General features: G+C 35.0%; 3 protein-coding genes across 6 annotated transcripts; 2 read left to right on the forward strand and 1 right to left on the reverse strand.

The window, feature by feature from the left end:
- Positions 1-8520: 8520 nt before the first annotated feature.
- LOC105122929 (adrenodoxin-like protein 2, mitochondrial) lies at positions 8521-12770 on the reverse strand. 2 transcript variants are annotated; one of them, XM_011022313.1, is made up of 9 exons: positions 12645-12770; positions 12336-12403; positions 11047-11114; positions 10834-10949; positions 9518-9624; positions 9190-9239; positions 9025-9107; positions 8850-8942; positions 8521-8768 (listed from the first exon to the last, which is right to left on the reverse strand). In XM_011022313.1, the coding sequence occupies exons 2-9, from the start codon at positions 12391-12393 to the stop codon at positions 8747-8749; spliced, it is 597 nt and encodes a 198-aa protein (XP_011020615.1). In that variant the 5' UTR covers positions 12394-12403; positions 12645-12770; the 3' UTR covers positions 8521-8746. The 2 variants fall into 2 exon arrangements, with proteins under 2 accessions (XP_011020615.1, XP_011020614.1); XM_011022312.1 differs by having other exon boundaries at positions 8521-8942; positions 12645-12767.
- Positions 12771-12921: 151 nt separating this feature from the next.
- On the forward strand, positions 12922-15332 carry LOC105122927 (retinol dehydrogenase 12-like). 3 transcript variants are annotated; one of them, XM_011022309.1, is made up of 2 exons: positions 12922-13202; positions 13896-15332. In XM_011022309.1, the coding sequence occupies exon 2, from the start codon at positions 13977-13979 to the stop codon at positions 15087-15089; it is 1113 nt and encodes a 370-aa protein (XP_011020611.1). In that variant the 5' UTR covers positions 12922-13202; positions 13896-13976; the 3' UTR covers positions 15090-15332. The 3 variants fall into 3 exon arrangements, with proteins under 3 accessions (XP_011020611.1, XP_011020613.1, XP_011020612.1); XM_011022311.1 differs by lacking the exon at positions 12922-13202 and adding an exon at positions 13252-13316; XM_011022310.1 differs by lacking the exon at positions 12922-13202 and adding an exon at positions 13255-13322.
- A 2622-nt stretch (positions 15333-17954) lies between these two features.
- Positions 17955-20139, forward strand: LOC105122926 (CBL-interacting serine/threonine-protein kinase 5-like). The gene has a single exon (XM_011022308.1). It carries the CDS (start codon positions 18570-18572, stop codon positions 19950-19952), a length of 1383 nt encoding a protein of 460 aa, XP_011020610.1. The 5' UTR covers positions 17955-18569; the 3' UTR covers positions 19953-20139.
- Positions 20140-21377: the final 1238 nt, after the last annotated feature.

Below are 21377 nucleotides of genomic sequence, written 5' to 3' on the forward strand. Positions count from 1 at the left end.
CACGAAAAGAAAACCGAGTTCTAGCCTTAGTTTTGGGTGGGATCCGTAATAATAAATATGTAGTTAATGTCATTTATCAACTATATTTTATAGTAAATAGAGCCGTGGCCGCAACACTAAACACACACTTAAAAGCGATTTAAATATTATATACCACAAGTTTTAATTAATCTTAACTTAAAAATTAATTAAAGAAATAGTTTTTATCATTATGGTAAGATGATGAGCACCTAAACCTTGCATTATGGTTTACTTGCCCAACAATAATTGACTGAGGAGATGATTATATTCATCCCATCCAGATAAGATGTATCTACTGATCAAATCCTTGCACTAGCTACCTACCAAGTTTCTTGAATGAAATGTGTGAAACTGGTACACTTTGTTTGAACAAGAGGATTCGATTCAAACACCATACACCAATCAGTCTTTTTTATTATTTTTATGTCATGATCAAGTGGATTTCTGGTCCTTAATTGATTATACTAAAAAATAGAGGAAGAATATTATTTAACAATAATGGTCAAGCAGAATCGGGTATCTTTGCACCAAAATAGTATTATTCAGATCAATCTCAACTATCCTTCCTTCTTGTTATCATAAACAAAAAAAGAAAAAGAAAAAGAAAACCAAACTCCAAAATATTTATCAAGATAGTATAAATTGAACTTCATGGATGATATCGGAGCAACTTATCCAAACCAACTTACAAGTCTCCTACGACCAAATCGATGACTTGTTTTATCATGTAGCGTGATGGTTGACCCCAGCTCCATCCATGGCTGCCCACCTGATGATGCCATGAATGATATCAGCACCGCATCGAAGAATGGTGATTCATGTCTTCGTATCAGCTACCGACTTGCACGTCAACTTTTAAATAATCTTGAAAATTCCTTCTTCTCTTCTACCTCTCCTGAACGAGAAGACCTAGCTAGCGATGCTTCTCTTCTTCACAAATTATTTTGTCACCTTCAAAGATAGTTTAGATATTTGACGTGTCCCTTTTGAATTAAATAATCAATTTTAATTTATATAAGAAATAATAATCCATGTAGAGTCCTAATTAAATCGTGTAACTATGCAGGTTAGGTAATACAATGCAACGTGTTTTTGTAAAAGTATTTATTAACACAAAATATATTAAAATATTTTTTTAATTTTTAAAATTAGCATAGTAATATTAAAATCATTAAAAACATCTAAAAGCAAAACAATTTAATATATTTTAAGATAAAAAGGTATTAGAAAAACACTTTAAAATAAATGTTAAACAGCGAAAACAAGCTCACCTGAATAGTGTTATAATCAATGAAGCGGGGCCTTGGAACAGGCGTTGGAGAAAGGTGATTGATTTTGTGATGTATTTGACAATCGGTAAAAAATTAGTCACCAGTTGGAGTTGACGAGGTTAGCTAGATCGAGAAGTTCAGAAGCAATTTAATTTGACATCGGAGGAGACACGGCACACGTTTTCAATGTACTTTGGATTGTTGGATGACCATGTTCATCCTCTTTAATTTTCTTGATCTTTCTTTCTTGTTGTTTATTTTTCTTTTACGTATGTTCATAGACATGCTTCTTAGTTTATAGGTGAATTTTAGCATGGTTTCACACATTGGCGTCGAATCATTTGACTTGAGACCTTTTTTATTTTGATTAAAGCAATATATGTCTAAAAAAATTTCTAAGATTTTTGAATGTTGGAGTAATAGAGAATGTGAATTCCATGTTCTTTCGATCGAATGAAAACGTTTCGAACCAAATACAACACCTCGTTGCAAATCAGAAGATTTGCAGGAATCCTTGCATGAAAATTCAACCAGTTAATTTCCATGGAAATAGAAGGAAAAGTGAGGAAAGAAAATGGGGGAACTGCTAGAAGCTTAATCTGTAAACTCTTTCTTGGATACCAATATTTATTTACTTTGACATTGAGTGGCACCATGCAAAGTTAGTGGCAGGGTAGAGAATATTGCTATCTGAGGAACAAAAGCCCTTGCTCTAAGATACTTGTCCTTTTCTTGGTTTTCAGCAGTACAAGAACATAGTAATTAAATCTTCTGGTTGGAGTCCTCTTCCTGATCTCTCCTTGGGATCTTTTTATGCAGTTTCTTAGGGCTACATAAACCACAGATGATGGGATGTAATGGTAATAGCTAGCTTTCAATTGTTCAAGAGCAGTGGGAAGAGCAGAGGAAATGAAGCCAGGGATTGATATTGAAGAACAGTTCGAGTCCCCGTTTCTCATAGCAAAGAAAGGCCTTTCCAGCAGAAACAAAAGCAAAATAGCCTCTGAACTGGCCTAGTTCCCCAAATTCCCTCTCATTGATGAAGATATCATCCCAAACCTTCAGGATTTAGTAGAACCCTAAGCAATATTGTGACGACTTGTTACCTACGGAAATTCTCTCTCGTAAGTACTCTTCAACTCGTGACGACAGGTAATTAGTTGAGCTTGCAAGTTCCACAGCTGCGCGTCTTGTTAATGTCATTGAATGCAGCAATCAAAATGATCATAATGTTGATTACTGTGATGCCGGGAACGTCCCAGACCTCAACATTGACACCACAGAGACATTTCACGCGGAGGACTTCATCACTGGTATGCTTAAAGCCGCAGCGCTCATTGAGAGGGTACGTCTTCCACCCCACACGAGCACCACCCAGCTAAAATAAATCTTTCTATGAAGCTGATTGCAATGGATTGCATTAATCCTTCTCTTTTACCATGTGATGTCATGTCCAGTGTCAAATTTCTCTTGCAACATTCGTGATATAAAGTTTCTCTTCCAAAAACCGATAGTTAGTATCTACTATCAACTTTATAATTCAATTCAGTCGATGCTAATTATGACCTTGTGATTATAAATCCTATAACGAATAGCAAAAAGTTATCTCGAAGTGTAGATATTGACCTAGCTCTAGAGTTTTCTGATTGTTTTTCTTTTTTAAAAATATTTTTTAAAAAATTCAAATTTTTTATTTTTTATTTTTTATTTTCGATTAATTTTTTAGTTTTTAAATCATTTTAATGTGTTGATTTCAAAAATAGTTTTTTAAAACTAAAAAAAAATATTATTTTAATATATTTATAAATAATAAATATTTTAAAACACAACCCAACTATATTCTTAATCATGCCGTGAAATTAATTATACAAAGGATATTGTCAAAAATTTGTAATTACCGATAGTTGAAAATTAATCTAGAATTAGAGGAATAGTCTGTTATAGTATATCCGTACACACCTTCAACTTAATTATTTCATAACAAGATTCAAGGTTCCACTTTGAAGTTTACAAAGCTAAACCCTTGAAAAGTCATCTAAAATATTATAATATTTTCAAATTAATAGCTTAAAAGCACTTTAATTATATACTACATGTTTTAATTAATTTTAACTTACAAAATTAATTAAGATTTTTTTTTATCTAAAGTACTATTTAAGTTTGTGAACTATAATTGTGCTTGATTGCTTGTGATTATGGTAATATATATATATATGGTTAGCACAAGATGGATCAAATTACTTCGTACCAAAAGGCATTTCTTTATAAAAACCTAAAGAGATAAAAACGAAAGAGAAGCTCAACATATTAAGAGCAGGGCCTGGGATAAGAAGGTTAGGCAAACATATTGCCCTCTCTTTTCTGCTACGTGCTCAAAGCATTTATGCCTTTGGTATTTTATTAAATTTAAATATTTTAAATTTAAATGTTTTAAATTTAGTTGCTCATCAAATTCAAGTATTAAAAGTCTAATTTCTTGCTAGATTTAATTTTTTGAGGCTCAGCTAATAAACACATGTAGATTTGATATTTTACCAGATCTAATTCCATTAAACACGGCCACACTCCAAACCTAAACACTTGTGAATTTAATACCTTACTAAATCTAATCTTTTCCTCTCTTTTCTGCTACGTGCTCAAAGCACTTATTCCTTGCTAGATTTAATTTTTTGGGACTCAGCTAATAAACACATGTAAATTTGATACTTTACCGGATCTAATTCCATTAAACACGGCCACATGCCAAACCTAAACACCTGTGAATTTAATACCTTACCAAACCTAATCTTTTTTAAACTAGGTATTTTTTTAAGAGCAAGTGCTCGAAGTGAAAATTTAAGATCAACATGTCCCCCCTACTCCTTAGCATGTTAAAAAGTCTTCTAAGAGGCATCTTCAAATCAATAATAATATTGATTCTAAAAAATGATCCCATGGACAATAATAATATTATGTATAGATTAACATAAGATAATCTTATATAAAACACGTGATATTATCAATGTTAGTGTAAAGAGACACTAACTATCAATATTAATATTAATCGGAAGGATCTTTCTCCTATTTAGATAAAGAAAAAAAACTTACAATCTCTCAAAAAAAAAAACTATAAATATACTTTGAATAACCTAATAAAGCAGGGAGTTTAGATCCTTCATTTTTTTATAATTTATTATTAACCTTTATTATGCATAAATAAAAAATAAATATTTTTATTTTTTGAATTTAATGTTCATAAAATACTGACTTAATCATTGAATAATCTCTATAACTTTTTTAAAAGAACTTTTTTTTTTGTTTTTTTGTTTTTTGCAGGAAACCCCATCTCTATCGCCAATCCCTGAAATAGCTAGTTATACCTGTAATTATCCATAATTCAAATGTGATGAAAAATAATTCCCCTAATATTCTGGATTTTCAGACCATCATCCGCTTCTAAACCTATTATTATTGTTTACTTGTACAATTAGAATTGACTGACGAGATGACTATATGCATGCTATCCAAATAAAATGTATCTGTTGACATCCTTTCATTAGCTACCAAATTTCTTGAATGAAAAGTGTGAAACCGGTACACTTTGTTTGAACAGAGAGGATTCGATTCAAAAACCATATACCAATCGGTCTTTTTGACTGTTTTTATGTCATGATCAAGTGAATCTTCGGTCCTTAATTGATTATATTGAAAAACATGGGAAGAATATTATTTAACAATAATGGTCAAGCAGTATCGGGTATATTTGCACAAAAAATGTATTATTCAGATCATTCTCAACTATCCTCTCTTCTTGTTATCATGAAAAAGAAAAGGAAAACCAAACCTCAAAATAAATAAATAAATAAATAAATAAAAAAACCGAACTCCAAAATATTTATCAAGATAATATAAATTGAACTTCATGAGCCTGCTCTGATCCAAACCATCATGGAAGTCTCCTACGGCCAAAGCGATGACTTGTTTATCATGTAACTTTATGGCTGACCCCAGCTACGTCCATGTCTACCCTTAGAGCATCTCCAATATGGAGAAGCCAAATAGATAGTCAGAAATAAAAAATTAATATTTTGGTTTTTTTTTATTTGTTTTGCACACTCCAAGAAAAAGTCAAATAAAATGCTAAAATATCTTTTTTCTCCCACAAATGCTATTTCTACATATCTCTTTAAAGATCGAAAACCAACAAAGTGAGACCACTAAAAAAATAAACCAATTAAATGTATCATGAAAAAGAAAAGGAAAACCAAACCCCAAAATAAATAAATAAATAAATAAATAAAAAAACCGAACTCCAAAATATTTATCAAGATAATATAAATTGAACTTCATGAGCCTGCTGATCCAAACCATCATGGAAGTCTACCACGGCCGAAGCGATGACTTGTTTATCATGTAACTTTATGGCTGACCCCAGCCTCGTCATGTCTACCCTTATGATGCCATGAATGAGATCAGCAACACATGGAAAAATGGAAAAGTGACCACACATTTTTTTTTATTTGTTTTGCACACTCCAAGAAAAAGTCAAATAAAATGCTAAAATATCTTTTTTCTCCCACAAATGCTATTTCTACATATCTCTTTAAAGATCGAAAACCAACAAAGTGAGACCACTAAAAAAATAAACCAATTAAATGTAGACATGTAGGAAAAAAATAATATTAAATAATATTAAAAAATAATAAAACACTTATTTTTTTCACTCCAATATAAATGACTCTTCAAATGGTTTTTTTCCATTGGAATAGATATGATAAAATAAGCTATATTTATATTATTTAAAATATTATTTTATCAATTTAGCTTCTCAAAATAACATTTTAGATAGGAGATGCTCTTGCAATAACAAATATACCTTATGTTAGAAATTAGAAAGACAAAAGATCGTGTCGTGCACATGCCCCACCTGCAAAGATTCCATTGCAAATGGATTATATGATCTTGAAAATTCCCTCTTCTCTTCTGCCTCATGATCTTGAAAATTCCCTCTTCTCTTCTACCTCTACTAAAGAGAAGACCAAGCTAGCTACATCTGGTGATGCATGCATTTACTTTATTGTGTCACCTCCAAAGATAGTTTAATGTTCCTATTTACATTAAAAAAAAATCAATTTCTAATATTTTTTAAAAATCATGTAGAGTTCTAATTGTGTAACTGTGTGTCTGTTGTGTGTTTGATAATATTATTTAGTATACTCTTATAAAAATATTTTTTAATTGAAAATATATTAGAATAATATTTTTTTATATTTTTTAAATGTTTGTTATTAGCACTGTGAAATTATAAAAAAATTAATTTTAATAAATTTTCAATTAAAAAAGAATTAAAATAAATACTTTGATAAACACGTTAAACCGAAACAAAAAGTCATTCTAGATAGTGTTATAATGGTGCCGGAATTGGGAAATTAAGATTGTTTTTGTGGTGTATTTGACAATTGGTGAGAAAATCCACTCGTTGGAGGTGACGAGGTTAGCTAGATTGAGAAGTTCATAAGCAATTTTGACATCATGGGAGACACGACATCCATTTTCAATGTACTTTGGATATATAGTACGTTGGATGACCTTATTATACCTTGTACAAATTGTTAAAGACATATACTAAGTAGTTTGTAGGTGGATTTTGGCATGGTTTGATTTATGTTTTCTCAAGTAATTATGATATTGAGAATCTAAGTAAAATTGAAAGAAATGGAATAATGATGCTTGTGACTAAACTTTCAATAAGTGAATAATGAAAATTAGTATGCTAAATCAAATTGGCCAATCAATTTCTTTTTTTCTTACATTAAAAATATTAGCGTGTAATGACCTTTATAGGTTACTTTTTTCGGAAAAATTTATATAATTCACTTAAAGAGTTTTTCTATTATATAGTTCAATGTCCAGCAGAAGATAATGGATAGCGTTTTAGTATATAAACACCATATATCTCAAATTAATTTTCAAGGAAGCTTCTCGTGTCATTTGATTCATGACATTCTATATTAATTCAATCACATATATATATATATATCTATATATATATATATATATTTAAAAGAATTTCTGAAACTTATGAACGTTGGAATAGAAAGATACTTATTCTTTTTTTGGTTTACAGCAATTCAACAATATAGTAATTAAATCATTTGGTTGAAGTCTTCTTCTCTCTTAGGGATCTTTCTATGCGATTTCTTAGGGCTACATAAATTACTGATGGTGGGATGTAATGATACTAGCTTTCAATTATTCAAGAGCAGTGGGAAGATAGGAAATGGAGCCAAAGATTGATAATGAAGAACAGTTCGAGTCCCCGTTTCTCATAGCAATGAAAGGCCATTCCAGCAGTAACAAGAGCAAAATAGCCTATGAACTGGCCCAGTTCCTCAAATTCCCTCACATAGATGGAGATATCATCCCAAACCTTCAGGATTTAGTAGAACCTGAACAATGTGATGGCTTGTTACCTTCGGAAATTCTCTCTCGTAACTCTTCAACTCAGCTCAGTTTGAAGCTCGGTGTGATCACCAACGATCTCAGCTCTCTCGTCGTGCCCACTTTGACAGGTTAGTTGAGCTTGCAAGTTCCACAGCTGCGCGTCTTGTTAATGTAATTGAATGCAGCAATAAAAAATGATCATAATGTTGATGACTGTGATGCCGGAAACGTCCCAGAGCTCAATATTGACACCAGAAAGCCATTTCAAGCGGAGGACTTCATCACTGGTGTGCTTAAAGCCGCAGCGCTAATTGAGAGGGTACGTCCCCAACCCCACACGAGCACCACTCAGCTAAAATTAATCTTTCTACTAAGCTGATTGCAATGAGTTGCATTAATCCTTTTCTTGTCTTGTCATGTCTAGTGTCGAATTTCTCTACAACACTTGTGATATAAAGTCTCTTCCAAAAACCTTTCACAAGGCAATGGTGATGATGTTGGTAACATGGGTGCTATTAGCTAGGTGCGGTAGGGTTAGCTCACAAGGTTATATTAGCAGACAGGTCTCACTGAATCTGGTAGCATGGGTGTTTTTCATGTCCTGCCACGCCCTCCAATGTACAGGCATAGTTTCAACGGAGAGTAAATGATGCTATCCAAATTAGAAGAATTTTTGGCGAAGCCTGGCCATAGCCGGGACTCGTTGATCATTTCATCATTTTATATCATAGCTAAGAATCCAAATTCCAAAGTAAAAATCGCTAACCAACCAACTTCTCTCACGTTTTAACTTAATTCAGTCCTTGAAAGAATGTTATATAATAAATTTATGCACTGAGTTACATATTCTGTAAAGTTTGGAGATAAATTATATGATAGAAATTTCAAGGTCTAGCAACAACTTAGCTGACCAGGAAATGGTAACATTGATGCTGTATGCTCTTAAGACCTCGGGAAAGTGATTATTGAGACAGATATGTAATAATCAATGGAAAGGGATGACTTGATTGTTGGAGATGCTCATTGATCCACTACAGTAAAGGAGCTACAAAACTGTGAAGATTGCTTCTTTTTTTTCCACACAACAAACACATTCTGGTACCAGAACATATCTAGTGTGGTTTTGGAACATACCCATCAACGGCAAAATTACGAGTGGCAGCAGGAAGAGCTAAGCGCATGCCATTGAGCTCAGGCTTTGCGATCACTTGACAGCCCAGGCGAGAACTGCAAAATTCAAAACATGGAAAATCAATATAGATTCAACGCCCACAAATCCATTTAGTGTTTTGATGCTGACAGAACTCACGTTTCTGTAAGCCCAAAGGCCAAATCCAACATGTCATTCTCCTCATCGGTTGGGTCTTCTAATTTGTTGTAGTATTCCATGTCCTACAAGCAGATTCAACATTAAGTACCTCATAAGTTCGAGATAATCATGGTACTATGACATAAGCTATGTCCAGTATCATACCGTCACAATCACATGACATGTCGAACAGGCAAGCGAGCCTTCACATGCTCCTGGCATGACATTAAAAGCACAGAATAAAAAAACTATTAAGTAAATGCGTCAGAATGATCCACTCAAAGTTTTCTAATTCAGAAATGGAAGGAGAATACGGACAAAAAAAAAGCAGAAAAATAAAAAATAAATAAAAATCTCATCACTAAAAGACAGGATGGGTGGAATATTCTATGCCTACATTTGCTACAATGCAAACATTATAGAAACAGAAAACCCAATTATAAACCACCAGAAATGGAAAAGTTCACCTAAAAAATCACATTATAATCCTTGCCTTCAAGTTCTATATCATTTTCTTGAGCAGCTTCTAACATGGACATTCCAACTGGGACCTTGATATCCTTTTCCTCTCCATCCTTATCTACAAATGTTACAGATATCCTGCACAGACATCACCAGATTGAGAAGAAGGGTGGCAGATAACTTCTGCAATTAATAATAATCATACCACCACAATTGTCAAACTGATTTGCTCCTTTTCTTTCCTTATCAGTAATAAAACTAATCAGTTCAGTTAGCCCTGCGCCTATTGTTAGTTTTGAACACATTTATGGAATGTTCAACAATAGCCAAAGCATGCAGAACTCAAATCTCCATCCAGGGTCTTGCTTGAAGACTAAACGCCTACAATGCCTTCCTTGATTAGATTATAGGGTAGCAGTTCAGAAGCTGAGATCTTCGTACACTGTTTGCACTTGCGCCAAATTCACAAGGAAACAAACCTTGTTGCAGATTGACTTACGACTTGGTGTGACAGTATTCTTGTTGCAGTTACAGTATATCATAGTCCTCCAGCAAGGATGACTACTTAGTTTCTACTATAGTTTTTCCTCTGGAATTTTGAGTCTATGTAATTGAGCATTGAATCCACATCATCTATATAATTATTCTTCTAGGTCTGTTGCAAATATATTTTCAATCAAAAAGAAACGCAAACTTAATCAGTCATTTCATTAGACTAAAGCTATCAACCAAGAATACAAACATGAGTGATGCTTTAAGATGGGTATGGCATGTCAAGACAGGAACTCCCACAAGATACATACAGGGACAGGGTTATATACTTTTTATGGACAATTTCTAATATCAAGTTACTTTTGTAACCATTATCATGTGTTTGACCATGTATCCTTGAAATGATTCACACAAAACTTTCAATAGAGGAGGTGTCCTAGGATTACAATTATAAGGGAAAGAATCCTGATGACAACACAGAACAATTATGGAAGCTATTTCTTAGTGAACTGCGAGTTAGCATATAGAACATGACAGCAAATTGTCACCAAAAGTTCCAAAGGAAGTGAGAGGTCCTACATAAGCTTGCACAAACCTCCTGTTTTCTTATTGCCGATATATACAAGATTATAGGCATCTAACAAATCAACTGAACAATCTTCTAAGAATAATTTTCATGGTTTCTAGTTTTCCTCAGGATCTACTGAAGAATTTCTAAATGATATTACAGGTTATGATAATTTCAGGTGCTGTCATAGTTAAGCTTCCTAAGAGTAGAGATAAGATATTAAGTACTCATCACAAATGCCAAATTCTTGAAACAGTAAAAAACAACTTCAACACAAAAGAGCTTACATCTCATTCGGGTCACTCCCATCTGCAGAATCTCTACTGGTAGCTGTGCTAGAAAACTGATGATGCTTTTGAAATATAATACCCTGGTACCCCTTAGATTCTGGGTGTAATTCGACCTGTTTCAAAATTAAGAACCAGTGGACATCTACAAATAAGAATAATACGGAAACCAGAAGATCACTCCAATTAAAACTATAGGCGCCTTGGACTAACCTGAGATCGCCAACATGCACTAAAAGGCCTTCCTATAAATGATTTTCTACACAAGGCTGTACATTGTTCTGCACAACAAGGAAGTGTTTGGTATTACAACAAGAATAATAAAGCATTTATTCATCTGAAAAGTACAGGTGATTTTGCTTGGTATTGGAAAAGGCTCCCGCAACTCAGAGGCTTGGCTTGGGACAAAATCCAAAATGCTGTTGGTAATGGTAAATCCAAGTCTATGGTGGGATTATTGGTACCCTATTGGTGTTCTAATCAAAGAACATGGCTTCAGGGTTGTTTGAGTCTGGAATCGATTTGGATGCAAAACTTGCTATGGTTATTAAAGATCAGGAATGGTTCTGGCCTCATGCCAGAGCTGATGTTATGGCTACAATTCCAGGGACTATTTGTGATTTGATTCATCCTGATCCCTTGAGTGATTGTAGTGTTAATTGGAAGCCTAGTCCTAACAGGGTTTTCAGTGCCAGAAGTGCTTGGGAACTTATTAAATACAGAGAAGTAAAGTCTGATATAAACTTGTCTGGGTACCCATCCATATTCCCAGACATAGTTTATTGTCTGGCACACTGCTTATAAGGCTATCTACCAAAGTAAGGCAGATCAGGTTGGGAAGAAATAGCTGTTGTTTGCTTTGTGGCTGTGCTGATGAGGGCTAACACCATCTTTTCTTTAACAGCACTTAATCTAGGGCTGTTTTGTCGGTCATCATGCAGAATGTGGTTCTAGCAGACCAGTTGGAATTGGACAATGGAGTTTTATTGGGCTAAAGTTCACTTGCAAAAGAAGCTTTCTCAATATACTTTAGTTAGAATTGCCTGGAATGCTGCAATATATGGTATTTTGAAGCAAAAGAATCAAAGAGTTCATGGAAATAGGGGTATTCTCCTGATGAGCTGACTAAGTGGATTTGCCAAGTTGTTTTTTATAGGCTGCTTCAGACTAAATGGTAAAAGATGCTGTTCTAAATAAAAGCCTTTATTCTATATACATCCATTGGAATTTTGCCTGGTTTCATCATTCTTGTCATCAGTTACCGACACTTGGTTTTGTAGTAGGATGAGCTCCTACTTCTTTTTGATCAATGAAACTTCATTTTTTTTTAAAAAGTGCAAATTGACATTTTTCAGTAATGTTACTCTCTCAATCAAACTTCGAAGTTGTATCACACATGAATTTGTCCTACACAGTAGCTGCAGCTACGAGCAGATTCCAAAAAACAAAACACGTTGCTCCAAAGAAGAACAAATGGAAATAGATGTGAGCGTATTACATACCTCTTGAAAGCTCTTTAACTATCCCAACTCCAATTCTTGAAAGTCTAGACCTTGACATAATCTTTCCCCTAAATATTTTCAAAAAAGAAAGGAAAAGAATTAACTAACAGTAATAGCACACACTATATAGCATCCAAATCATGGATAGATTAAAATTTTCTCAATGAGAAGACACAGGCAAGAGCAAGAAATTAATGCCAAGGTAAGATACAACTTCAAGAACCTAAAAGCCAGTTCAAACGGATAAATTCTTCAAGTCATTAAATTAATAAAAGAAAAAAAGTATGATAAAGGAGGAAGCTTTATTACCTGTTTGATGAAACTGAGAAAGAACAGAACAAAAGATACAACGAAGTTTGTGTTTTCTGTGTTCACTGTTCAACTTCGGGTTTTCCTAGTTTTGGGCTGCGAATTATCTGGAGGGTTTCTGTCTATCAAGCTTCGAAAACCAAAAAAGAGCAAAAACCCTTCAAAGGCTAACCGACAGGTCGTTCACTTTGTCGCGTTGGCCATCCTTCCGTATGTAGAGGCCCAACTAGGGAGTAAATGGCAAATGTGGTGTCAAAGCTAAAACCTTTCAGGAAGGGCTAGCGAACCCACGTGCAATAACACCATGGACAGTCAGAATCCAAAACAAAAACTTTATTCAATGGAGATGGGGTTCAGAGATGCATAATGACAGGCAAGCATAAGCTATTTGTGGGCTCAAGCCAGCGAGGATTTTGTTTTTTTTAACCCCCTGGAGAGAATCTGAAACACAACAAAACAATGAATGAATGAATAGTAATTGTAATCGGTCAATGCAAACATATGTGAGTTTTGTGGCCAAGGGTCTGCATCAAATTCTCAAAATCTACATTAAAAAAGGTTACTTTTCTTTTACCTTTCTTGTCTCTCTTTCCCACATTTATCAATGGACTGGATATTGTTTGGATTCTGTCGTGACCTTTCTTTCATTTGTGCTTTTGTTTTGCTTACAATGTAATGGTAAAGCAAAGTTTTGAGTATTGAGTTTTGAGCTTTGTGTTTTTGTTTTGCGAACAATGTAATGGCGAAGCAAAGTTTTTAGCTTTGCAGCAAGCAAATTCTAATCTTCGAAATTAATTGATTGACTTCATACATGCAAAAAAAATAATGCTGCAGAAAACAATTGGCGTTGACTTCCAGTTCTCCATTTCAAAACCCATGATTGGTTAGATCAAACTAGGGGATTGAAATCTTAAAAAATTCTTCTCTGGCTCTTTATTTTCTTCTGTCATGGTTTGATTTCAATGCCTGAGTTTCTTTGGTTATCATATAGACTGGGGATATGAACATCGCTGCTTTGGCTATTTGTGCATTTAATATGCTCCAATTGTGTGTTTATTTATGTTGTGGAACTTCATTTCCTTTTGAACTCAGATTTGACATAACCTGCAACGTTTAAGATCCGAGTTCCAAAATATGTCTTGTTAATTATTACATAGATATCCATAATTGTAGTCACTGTTTTTATCTCTCATCAACACGGAAATCTGGTTGTGAAGCGTATGCTAAGTGGATTACCATTTGTTGTTGTAGGAATGGCAGGTTGTCAGCATTGATTTTTAGTGACCGAACCATTTGATAAAACTTGGAATTACTGCATCTGATTGAGAAAGTATGGATTCCTCTCATCGTTCTTCATTCACTGGAAAAGTAAAACGGACACCATGGTGGATGAAAAGCCTCACTGGGTGGTCTTATATAATTTATGAGATGTTATTCCAAAAGATGCAAGCAAGGCATCTGAAAAATCCATTGCCTTTACCTCCTCTCCATGATGTTGCATGTATTGTAACTGGATCCACGAGTGGCATTGGACTTGAAACTGCTAGGCAATTGGCTGTGTCTGGGGCACATGTTGTTATGGCTGTACGAAACCAATCTGCAGCCTTTGATTTGATCATGAAGTGGAAGGATGAACGACCTGGAACAAGCCTGCTCAGTGTTGAGGTGATGGAGCTGAATCTTCTCTCCCTTGCTTCTGTTGTGAGATTTGCTAGGGCATGGAACTCACGCTCAAAACCTTTGCAAGTTCTTATCAATAATGCTGGAATCTTTTCCATGGGAGAGCCGCAGAAGTTCTCAAAAGATGGGTACGAAACACACCAGCAAGTAAATTTTTTGGCTCCTGCGTTGCTTTCTATACTGCTTTTGCCATCTCTCGTTAAGGGCTCTCCCAGCCGAATTATTAACGTGAACTCCATTATGCATTATATGGGCTTTGTCGACACAGATGACATGAATTTTACTTTGGGGAAAGAGAAATTCAATAGTTCAAAGGCATATTCAAGTAGCAAGCTTGCACAGGTCATGTTCAACAGTGTCTTACAGAAACGCCTGCCTCCTGAAGCTGGCATTAGTGTGTTATGTGTATCTCCTGGAACTGTTCACACAAATGTAACAAGGGACCTTCCCAAATTGGTGCAAGTTGCTTATAATTTCATACCATTGTTTCTCTTTAGTGCCCAAGAAGGTTCAAGAAGTGCACTTTATGCAGCTACTGCTCCTGAAATTCCTGAATACTGCAAGGCACTGAAGGCTGATGAATGGCCCACTTGTGCTTATATCTCACATGATTGTCGTCCCACACGTGCTGCCAACGAAGCACATAACACAAGAGCTGCTAATGAAGTATGGGAAAAGACAATGGATATGATTGGCCTTCCTCTTGATGCTGTAGAGAAGTTGCTCCAAGGGGAAGAAGTCATGTGCAAGTACAAGGATAGCTGAAGTAAGTTTCTACTCCACCTTTTGCCTGAATTGATTTGACAGAAACCTGCCTTCGATTTGTCGAGGATATCTTAGCCATGCAGAACTAGCATCTCTTGCACATATTTCCATTTTTGGCTATTCTCTTCAATTCAAATTAATTATAAAATTTATTTCTGTTGGTTAAGTCCGAAAATTTGTAGTAAGACACGTTAAGAGTTTAGCCAGTGGACATCAATGCATGGAGCATGGTTTTCCCTGTTGTGTGCTGGTCTTGTGGAATCACATGCATTTCCTTTGATGATTTTTGTTTCATTCATAAATGTCACTCGAAATATAGGAACAGAAAGATGTCAAGCATAGTTATCAATCCATCCCAAACATTGGCAGGTCAACCCGAGTCTATCCCAAAATGATATCGTTTTAGTTTTTTTGCAAAATAAAATGATGATGTTTAGGACAAAACTTTAAAAAACCCATCAGAGTTGAGGTTAATCGGGTTTTACTAGGTCACCTTTCAAAACTGTTAGAAAGAAAACTTGGCCTGGGTCAGGCTCTGAATTGACAAGTTACAGGTCCACCGGACCAAACCGGATTTAATAACTATGGATGCAGGGGCACAAATATAAACAGTCTTGCTAAGTAGGTGTAATTTCTACATGCGCATCTGAACATTTTGCTATTGATGCAGTCTCCATTGAGTCTAGAATTTCTTTGGAGCTTTTCTTGAAAAAAAAAAAAAACTGTTAGGAACTTAGATGATATTGCAGGAAAAGTCATATTATTTTGGTTAACTCTTCAGTTGTTTATACCATGACTGTGCCGTGAGGTCTCTGGTCTATAAGATTTGTATTTTGACTTTTTAAGTGGTTGAAGCGAACCAGAGCTTGTCAATTTAATCAGCTATTGACTTACATAAACCAAGTTAATGTTTCAGCTAGGCAAAAGCAAAAAAGTCGCTGTGTCTTTGCCCTCTGGTTTTTTAAGGTCCAAACTGACGTTAATGTGATTTGTTTTTCGCTGAAATATCATACTTAAAAACAAAATCAAATTAGACTTCGTTATATGAATGAAATACTTTTAGAAGGTACAAGAAATAGATCACATATTTGAAAGTTCAATTCCAGTAAAGGAATAACGTAGATTTTTGTATACAATTGAAATAGTGGTGAACCTATAGCAAATCTTTTTCGGCCAATTTCCGGGGAGAAATTTGCTTTCAGACTGACTTTCTCATCTCCTTGGTTTTGGCACCGATTTTCTTGACGCTGAACTCATTTCCTTTTCTCTCGAACCAGTCTCTGGTGCAACGAGATGAAACATCTTCCCAAATTTTATAAATTGAGTACAACCATGTAGTGTGATAGAAAATTCAAAGTCCTTTTGTTTTATTCATATTTGATAAACCTGGTTCTGGCTGGTCATTTGACTCGGAAAATCTGAAACCTAGAGTGTGACCTCAGAGAAGGGTTTCTAACTGAGTAAAAAAATAACATTATTCTGGTGAAACCTGATTGACTTGATAGTATTTTTAACCCAATATTGAAACAACAATTCAAAAACCCTTTCCTGAATCAGATCAGGATTGACAGCTACAGTTCTGTTATTCTCTCAAATTGCATTGCATCCTATTGCTTGTAGCCAAATTATGGCAGATGTTTCCTGTTGGTCCACGAAATACTGGTTTCAAAGAGGTCAGAACAAGCAGATGAGCTGAATATTTATCCTACTGTTTATGCCATGCTATTGAGTTTTGAGATCCGCAAGCGTCCTCTATCCTCGAGTAAAATTGAAGAAAAGTAATCCCCTTGCTCGGCAATAATGACAAAAACACAATGAATATATCAGTGACTACTGTCATCATATTATTGGATGCTAATCTTGCCCCACTGGATGCTTTAATTATAGGTCTTTAAACTAGTGGCAACCTCTTACACGATTCTTGATCCCATGTATTTCGTCTACGTCATTACCAAGGACGTTGTTTTATTTGATGATTAACTTTCCAATTAACTTAATCCACAGGAATGAACTTTATTTAATATTTCTTCGAGCAGATATGTCTTCTGCCTTGTCTTGTGATTGGTTCCTGAATGAACTGGCATGGTTTCAAACATTATTGTCTCTCTACGCGCAACTTGATCACTAGGTGGTGTATCTCATCAAGAGGTTAACCCATCCCCCATCATTTCACACACTTTTCCACGACGTAGAGATTGTCACACTTCATTATATTGGACTACTCAATCAACCATTTCCATGATGTAATGCAATCCTACTAACGTGGCACGCTATTATTCTGATGTTCATCTGGAAAAGAAAAGGATAAGGGATCGTTGCCTGTTGATGGATAACTCTTGCACTCAAAACCACTTTCGAAGTCTCTGGCGTGTGGACGAAATCTTTTCTTGTTTCATTCTTCTGTAAATCCTGGACTGGCCAACATTTGTTGCCCGCCTTATCTTAAATCCTGGGCTGTCATTTCTTGGGAGTAAATGACAGTTGAATATTCAATCTCTTTTTATCACGTAGTGTATAATGATAAGGTTTGTCAAGATACAAAACTCTAATCTTATGAATTCTAAATATGAATACTGATAATCTCCTAATCTACTATAAGAAAATAATCTTAGATGTATTTATACTAAATCTAAATTCTTATAAAAAAAATTCTAAATTGAAAAGTTATGTAACCAATAATTCTCATCTACCATTAGAGTTATTAAACTAAACAAATCCTAAAAAGGCTTAACAATTAAACAAATAATTATATAGAAAATCACGCTATCTTGTGACGATGCAACCTTCGCAAATAAATGGTGCATCTTGTCCTGCTCAAAATGGAAATCGTTTCCCCTTCTTGGATTTGCCGTTTAGCATATAGCTCGATTCCATACCGTATAATACTTTGTGTATACTTGGAAGTATCTTTCCTCTGATTTGATGTCCTTATATTATCATCCCTGCATTTATACCGACATCTATTGCCTAGACTAGAAGGTTCACTGTGTAGTCGAATCAACACAATATGGTCGACACCACTTCCATGCGTCCAGCCTCTTATTGGTCATATATTTTCTCTGTAGATGTAGATTCCTAATCTTTCACTGTCTCCGGCTCTCCCTCTGGACCCATGAGCCATGTCCTCCAATGGCCACTTCAGAATCTTATTTCTATCCACTCATTAGATTCCTCATTGGCTTCCCCACTAAACACCATTTTTCCCACCAAATTCCTCTCATTTTACTCCCATCCTGTAATCACCCAATGTTTTCGGTCATGATGCCAATCTTTTCCCCACAAATCTTATTTATCCTAGTTAATCCTATGGCCAAAGCAGCAAGATGATTGACTATGGTCTCATTGAATTATTATCAGGGAAAATCTTCTTGCTCCTTTTAATTCCTATAACCATCTTCATGATCTCTCTTTTTTCTTGAATTACTCTAGTATAATAGAGGGAAGAGAAATTTCACCTTCGGACATACCTGTTAGTCTTAGATGATGGAAACAGAGCAAGTGTCAGAAGAAGATTGCCACATCAATAATGCTGCGAGAAAGATTCTCTTGGGAAAGTACGAGATGGGGAGGTTGTTAGGACAAGGAACGTTTGCTAAGGTCTACAGAGGGAAGAATCTTGTGACACAAGAAAATGTTGCAATCAAAGTGGTGCACAAGGATCAGGTCAAGAGGACAGGATTAATGGAGCAAATCGAGAGAGAAATCTCAATTATGCATCTTGTGAAGCATCCGAATATAGTGGAGTTGAAAGAAGTGATGGCTACCAAAGCAAAGGTTTTCTTTGTAATGGAGTTTGTGAAAGGTGGTGAATTATTTGCCAAAATCAAGAAGGGAGGGCTGGGGGAAGATCTTGCAAGAAAATATTTCCAACAGTTGATTTGTGCAGTTGATTATTGTCATAGTCGTGGCGTTTCTCATCGTGATTTAAAGCCCGAAAACTTGCTTTTGGATGACAAAGAAGACTTGAAAGTGTCCGATTTCGGGTTTTCTGCTTTGCCTGAGCAGAAATGGAACGATGGTTTGCTGCACACACGGTGTGGCACCCCTGCATATGTGGCTCCGGAGGTTATAAGAAAGAAGGGTTATGATGGTGCTAAAGCTGATACCTGGTCTTGTGGGGTTATTCTATTCGTGCTGCTTTCAGGGCACTTGCCATTTCGCAATGAGAACGCCATGAAGATGTATGTGAAGATTTTAAAGGCTGAATATGAGTTCCCACCGTGGATTTCAAGGGATGCCAAGAGGTTGATTTCCAACCTTCTTGTTGTGGACCCTGAGAAGAGAATTACAATCCCTGAGATCAGGGCAAATGCTTGGTTCCAAAAAGGTCTTGCTCAATCTACTGCATCTCCTAATGATTTAGAAGATACTGAAAACGGAGTTAGAAGTGAAGATCAAGAGGAATTTCCAGGAAAAACCGGATCAAAGCATTCGCCGCCTTTTTATAATGCTTTTGAACTCATATCTTCAATGTCATCAGGATTTGATTTATCAAGTTTGTTTGAGACCAAGAGAAGAAGGGGTTCAATGTTCACTTCAAAATGTCCAGCATCAATGATCCTATCAACGTTTAAGTCCGTGGCAAAGAAGTTGAACTTCAGAGTGGCAGTGAGTGATGCAGAATTTAAGGTGAAATTGCTAGGAAAAGAGGAGGGACGGAAGGGGAAACTGGCGGTGACAGCAGAGGTGTTTGAGTTGGCTGCCGAGCTTGTGGTGGTCGAGTTATCCAAGTGCTCCGGTGACACTTTTGAGTACACCAAATTCTGTGAAGAATATGTCAGGCCTGCCCTGAAAGATATAGTTTGGAGTTGGCAAGGTGATAATGTTAATTCTCAAGCAGGCCACATAGGGACAAGTGATTAGGTAGATTAATGATCGTTAATTGACAAAAGCCCTCAAAATTAGAACTCTAACGGTCGCTAGTTTTACATATTTGCTTGTTTTAGGCTTTATAATTGTGTGTTGTGTAATGTTATTAAAGCGAATATACGGGCATGTAATTTGCCTACACAAGAGATTAGCAGAGAGGATTGATGATTTTCCCAGGTTAGTTTGCTTCTTATAGGACAAATAAGTGGAGATTTTGATGGTTGTTGCATTACAGGGGGGACAAAATCACCAACCTTATTTTTTTTGTGGGACGAGAATGATATGTTGGCTATTGTATCCAACATTAAGGAACATTGAAGAAAGGATCACAGGTGATTTTGTTTTTTTTTTTTTTTTTATATGGGGTGTCCGGACTATCTTATGCACAACACAATTAATTCCTATAACCCACTGAATACTCTGCAAACTCAATAAACATGTAAAACATTATAGGGATAACAAGCATATACGTTAGGGTTTGAACCCATAATAATAATAAAAAAAAAAAAACAAACGACTATCTTATGCACAACACAATTAATTCTTATACTTTGCAAATCCAATAAACATGTAAAACATTATAAGGATAACAAATATATATGTTAGGGTTTGAACCCATAATAATAAAAAAAACAAGCTTCTTTCATCGCTAAACCATAACTGCAATGCGTGATTTTTTACTTAACAACATATATTCTGGCAAACAGACGAAAGAATCTATTTCAGGAAATTTGTACCTTTTCCCGGCCATAATAATGTTCTTATCTCCCTCCCTTCTGTGGTTATAATGGATTTGGCAAATAGGTTATAATGGGCTTCGAGCTAAACTTGTACCCTTTTGCAACGATTCATGACATATCGTTTTGTTCAGACCGACAATCCTAATGACCTTTTAAACTGAAACCTTCAAATTTTTTTTTATTAAACCTGTCTTGATATAGTTTAATTCAATAACTTAAAATTTAATTTAATATGAGTTTATTTTGAATTGGTTTTTTTATATATTTATCAATCAAATATAAATAATCTAATAGATTGATGTATGATGTAAGATTTAATAGACTTGATTTAACACTCTTGCAAGTTAAATCAAGTTAAGATTAAGAAATTTAAAATATATATATTTTAGATAAAAAAAATTTTGATAGAAATTATGGAAACGAGTATTAAACTAGATGAGACCCTCGGGCAAACATGACAACCACGCAAAATAGGTAAGAATTACCTCCAGCTATGGGGCCTTTTCCTATCACAACAAGGTCTAAATGCGCAATTTAGGTTTTTGTTAATCTACTAAAGTTTTGCTTGTTTAATTGGGATAAAAAAAATCAAAATGAAACTCTTTCTTGGATATTAAAAGGGTTTTTAGGTTGTATTCAAGAATACGGTAAAAGTTGTTTTTTATTTTTTTATTTAAAA

The sequence above is a fragment of the Populus euphratica genome, unplaced genomic scaffold (genome assembly GCF_000495115.2).
Source record: "Populus euphratica unplaced genomic scaffold, PopEup_1.0 scaffold8.1, whole genome shotgun sequence".
NCBI lineage: Eukaryota > Viridiplantae > Streptophyta > Magnoliopsida > Malpighiales > Salicaceae > Populus > Populus euphratica.